This window comes from Morchella sextelata (genome assembly GCF_020137385.1).
Source record: "Morchella sextelata strain SCLS chromosome Unknown scls_12, whole genome shotgun sequence".
Classification (NCBI taxonomy): domain Eukaryota; kingdom Fungi; phylum Ascomycota; class Pezizomycetes; order Pezizales; family Morchellaceae; genus Morchella; species Morchella sextelata.
In genome coordinates, this window is record NW_025408627.1 from 300,050 (window position 1) to 305,862 (window position 5,813).

Below are 5,813 nucleotides of genomic sequence, written 5' to 3' on the forward strand. Positions count from 1 at the left end.
ATGGGTTTGGTTCTCAACACTGGTTTAGGTTCTGAGGTTGCGGACTCTGAACCTGTTGCTAGTAGTATTGCTCCAGAGCCGGATAAGAAGAAGAGGGGAAAAGCATGGCTCGCATGGGAAGATAGAGCTTTGGCTAAACAGGTGCTTGCGGATGATCCAATTTTCAACAAAACTGGAAAGAAGGATGAGCGTTGGCGTGAGGTAGCAGAACACCTTGAGAAAAGTGTTGGAATCACTCGCTCTGGTGCATCCTGCCGGAATAGAATGGATCTTTTGGTGGAATGGCATCGGGTATGATAATAATGAAGCTACTGTTCGCGATCTCACTATAGTTATTTGCTAATATAACTATATGAGTAGAAGGAAGAAACCCGGTCCAAGCAGAAGACTGGGGAGGTAGAGGAGGTCAACGGCCATGTTCGCAACATGACGGATATCTGTCTTTTGTTTGATTCTGTATCCAATCAATTGGAAATCAGACAGGAGGCTAAAGATAAATTGGCAGATAGAAAGGTAAAAGCGAGTCAACTTAGAGAAGCTTCTAAGCATTCGCAAATTCGGAAAAGGGACTTGATAGAAGTTGATGATTCGGTTTCCAATGGCGAGGAGAGTCCAAGGAAAAAAGTGCGCGCTCCTAAAAATCAATTTGCTACTGAAGTAGAGGGGGTTTTGAGCGGTCTACAGGAGAAGGCCGATGCATTTCGGGAAGCCATTTTGGAAAGAGAGAGAAGAGATAAAGAGAGGGAAGCAAGAGAGAAACAGCGGGCAGAGGAGCAAAGGGAATTGAATGCAAATCTCAACGCTTTTATTAGCACGATGAGTGCTTTCATTCAGAATTCTGCGGGCAAAGAATCTAGTACTAGTAGTAGATTAGGTACACAAAATCATTAACGTTATTCTTCCCCCTCTATATAATGAAAATATTCCTCAAGTGTAGGTGGTGCTAGAAGTTCTGATGCTTCTAAGTCATCTCCAACTTCAACCTCGAAGAACTGGGAAATCTGCGGTCTATGAAGACATACATGCGCGTTGTGCAACAAAACAGCGACAGGATATTGAAGACCAATAGGTGAGAGCAAAATCTTTTGTGACCGTTTAAAATCCAAGAACGTAAACATCTGCAACACTTCTTTAAAACACCATTCCACAACTATTCTGACTCTCGACATTGTTTTATTCCAATTTCGTTCAGCTTCATCAATGACCGCACCCCCATAAGGTGAAATCAAATGCTCATTCATACCATACGCTGGATCCCCATATAATTGTAGATTTGTCCCATCAGGGCCGTGTGCATAATTCTCCAATATTTCTGATAAACCACTCTCCCTATAAACCAAAGCATCATGTTTAGTCCCTTCTACAGGGCCAAACAGATGTATGATAATACCATCTGGTGTCACAACTGCTTGATATTTCAAACAGTGTTTCCGTTTCCAACCGTTGTATACCGCTTCTTGTGCATAAATAGGGCGAGCAATTTCTCGCAACGTGCCATCAATGAAACCAAAGCATGTCTCAAGGGGTGCACCCTTCTGTCTTATTGAATTTGTAAACAATACCAGTCTTTCAGGTGTCAATCGTTCTACATCAAAGACTAAAAGGTGTTTCCATCGATCGTGTATCCATACGAGGAGCGTGTTGACAGTACGTGAAACTCGTTCAGGTTTCCAGCCAAACTTGATGTGCAAATCGGACAACCGATTAGGCCAAGAGAGTCTAGCTAGTAGCATACATAATGCAGTGATGTTGGTTTCAAAGATTTGATTTTCGCATTCAATGCGATCTGGTAATCGCATACAGATTGCAAGGCGATAAACCTCGTCACGACTAAATCTAGCAAAAATATAAGTACTGTATTCCATTACTAAATGATTTGACACCCTTCGTACCTAAAATACGTCTTCCAAGCATCACCCTCTATTGCATCAAGGTCTATTGGACCTCCTGCGCGACCTTGTCCTCGCCACCGGGTGTTGTCAACTCTTGCCGCTTGTGCGAGCACTTCCAGCTCAGCGACGCCTACAGCAAACTCCATATACATGTCTTCGAGGTCTGCCATTGAAAGAACAGCTCCCTGGCTATACAGGGAATCCAAAATCGTCTCAATCGGGCAAATATTGGTAGAGATAGAAGGATTCGTTGATGGGGTATCAAATTAAGCTGTTAGGTTTTTGTGCGGGCTCCATAAACCCAGCTGGCTCTATGAGGTCTCGGCATGACAACGCCAAGATGCACTAAAATGGAGCTGGCTCTCTCAACGCAAAGTCTCTATTATACCGCTGTCCCTTGCCCGATAACGTGTATGCCACCGTTGATCTCAGCCTCATTACACGGACCTCAAAGTAGAACTCTCCTCCGTTCCGGGTCCCTCGTGGGTAGGTTGGTCGATCGAGGTGTCCATCCATTCGATCTTCTTTGTAGGACATCGACTTCATTTGATAATCGTCAATCTGAATTGATAATCGGCCATCGAAAGCCTCACTCGTACGTATCTGTCCTTGTATTTGTGCGTATCAGCCTCGTGATCTGTGATGTAACAGGGCCCAGGTGTGCTTCTGTACCTATGTATGCTACTTCTCAGTCCTACTAGGTTTCGCATTCACAAAAATCAGAGTAGCTAACAAATTTACATGGACAGAAAAAAACAGTGCGATATGACCTAGGCATTAGTATCCTTTACTGGAGCATGTGCGCACCTCACCTGACCAACTAGTTCTGAGAGAAGCTTGAAAGTTGATCAACAGACCATATTGCCGTTTAAACCACTTTCTTTAGAACAACTCAGTCAACCGCCACCCATGGCCCAGCCGAGTTTAGGTTGAAATTTCACGATTGGTGTCAGAGCCCATACAGACCTGGCAGGGTCAGGCGCAAAGAGTTATGCTTTTCGATTACACAGACAGGATAAATTTCATTCTCTGTTTACGGACGACCCGGGGGTTTATTTTATCGAAACTAAAAAGAGATCTAGGCATGTCATAAGTGTAATATCTAAACAAGTTCAGTCACCCCGAAAAGATGGACGAAAGATATATCCTCTCCGGATCCTCCCACGTGAAGCTAGGCTTCAACCAAGGCTTTGGAGCCTCCTCGCATGTCATCGGGCTGTATGCTACATGCAGACCAGGTACACCCCGTTACGCCGTAGCAGGATAATCTACGTCAAAACTTAATTGTATGGCTCCAGAACATTAAAGATACATTCTTGGCACCAGGGTTAGGTGTATTTAGGTTTAATGTAGCTTTCTCTATTCTTGCCCAGGATCATACTACCCAGAGTAAACGAAACTATTTATCGTCTCATAAGCTATTTTCTAAAACTCCAGATGCAAATGCATGTTCTCAATGAACTAGTTTTATAATTTAGGCCCCTCAAAACACATTCAACCTTGGCACTAAGAAGCCGTCTCTATCCCTAACGACTGACTTAGAAATTCCAGGCATTCTAGCGATAAAGGAGGCGCGACAACGCTTCTCAATCGATGCCTATTCCAAGTAGCATTGGAAAGCTATTAAATATTGCCTCGGCGGGGCCATAGCTTACTGCACATTCGAGGTATATACGCACACAAAAGAGTAAAAGTTCAGGTCAGGCCGTATAACACGTTTTCCCGTTAGAGCTTTAATTACGGCGGGTTGTTCTAAGCCGAATCTCATGTACGCTCATAATATAGGCTCAAGATAATCTATATTCACCCCGTATCTAGGGTATAAATATGGACATGATGAGATGAAGTACGCCAAGGGTTCCGATAGTATTTCTGCGAGTGATACTCAATGACTCGAGCTAGGATAGTATGCAGCTATTATATCCATTCACAATAATATAGGCAAGACGACTTGTCTGATGTTAAAACCCGGGTTGGATAAGTATAGTGTGAAGATAATATTTTCTGGAGGGATTGCTTCAACCATCGTTAGAACTATTAGAGCACGACCTTGATAGGCATATAATTATTCCGGTGATTCTAGCCAGGCCCATTACCTCACGAAATATTAGCATCATTACGTAAACCTAGTCCCTTACCTTCCCAAGTTGCAACCGGCCTAGTCCTGGTTCCTGGGCAATAATAAAATCTTGGCACCCTGCCACGTAGAAACAAAAAATACTTCCCCGGGAAGGCTTGAACTTCCAACCTCCCGATGAAACTGTGACAGTAACAGTCGGACGCGCTAACCAATTGCGCCACGGAGAACTTGTATACACACTGTGCTTTTAAATATATAATCAAATATTTGATCAAGCTTCAAACGCACCACCCGCAGATACATACTGTCTTCATATACCATCCGATCGGCAAATTCAAAGTTATTTAGGGTACGTTTCATTGTCCAAGCATTCACTAGGTTACTTTAATTTATCACTCAGTTGGAACCATGTACTATCTACGTTTAAGTACATGTATCTGCTATAAAAAAAGCAAAGCCTAGAAACCCGCTCTACTCAGCTGGATCAAGGAACCTACACGGGGAGACTACCAATTGGCTAAGGGCAGACATACCCGGAATAGAACCAATAGTATAGTAAGAGTTTTACTATTCATTTTAGTTGAAACGGGGAAATAGTTATACTACTAACCTACGTACCTACATACTAAGTGCATGGAGCTACATGCATGTATTATATTAGGGGATTGGAGTGAAGAAATGACTCAATTGAACGATTTTCGGTTTATGGCTACTTACACAAAATGGGGAACAACGCTCAAAGCAGTGGGCCGTTATGAGCTTACATATAACTTTACTTTCTTGATACCACCTAAGCTAAGATACATATCACGGGTCACTCAGCCTCAAAAGAGTTGGGATTAAGAACATGCATGTACTTCTTTACTATGGTCTGTTTAACAGTAGGTACACACATAGGGGAACGTGGAAAGTACGCATACGTTTCTTCTTTCCCCTCCTCTCGTCTCTACCTCTGTCCAGGCATTCCCTTCCATCTAGTTACTCCATCGCTACTCCTTGAATTCAACTCATTTTCAAATTGCAAAAATATTAAAATCTAACTGCCTGCCCTAAAGAAGCACACTACTATTGGGAAGGTTCAAACGAATTAAACCACCGAATCGATAGACTAACCAGATTCCCGAAGTCTGTCAGAATACTTTTTGCTCTTTCTAAATCATACGAAATGTGAGTAGCTCTATATCAACGACACTACGAACACTATCAATTTAGAACTGACGACTTGTCAGTAATCAAAGCCTACATACTTATTAGATCTACATAGGCCTAATAGCGGAAGACTCTTAGCTTAGCCACACGCCACACGCCACAGGTGTGGTAGTAACGAACGTCGAGTGTCAACATAGCATCGTCAACACCAGGATATCCGAACTCTACTTAGATCTTTTCGAATGTCACTCATAGACCCCCTCCGCGTAACGACACGAACTCCAATATGGGTGCATCCACTACTCTGGCGCCTTGGCCATCTAGACGCATTTCACATATCCATCTCTACTGCCACTGCGGAGACCGCCGATCATCCCCGAAAGGATAGAAGGCCCACCACAGTGAGCCATGGGTTCATAGGATCCCGAGATCTCAGATATATACTCCAGGATATGAATCTTCTTGAGACTTATTTGGCCTCATTTATCGCCCGTACAATCAACTCATTCCAGAAAGCGCTAAAACCTAGACCGTTCAGATTCTATTCACAAGAGTAAACAACAAATCCAAGTTACTTACCGTTCCCCGCCACTCACATATCAGTGCTTCAAACTAACAGACTGAATAAATTTGATGAATGTAGTCAACGTCCTAAGCCTCCAAGTCCACTCTTCACATTCTTAAACCATGTT

At 43.1% G+C, this 5,813-nt stretch overlaps 1 protein-coding gene across 1 annotated transcript; it reads left to right on the forward strand.

Moving 5' to 3' along the window:
- On the forward strand, positions 1-1,073 carry H6S33_001982 (uncharacterized protein; the record flags this gene model as incomplete). Its single annotated transcript, XM_044833787.1, has 3 exons — positions 1-291; positions 361-874; positions 967-1,073. The coding sequence occupies 3 exons, from the start codon at positions 1-3 to the stop codon at positions 1,071-1,073; spliced, it is 912 nt and encodes a 303-aa protein (XP_044693125.1).
- Positions 1,074-5,813: the final 4,740 nt, after the last annotated feature.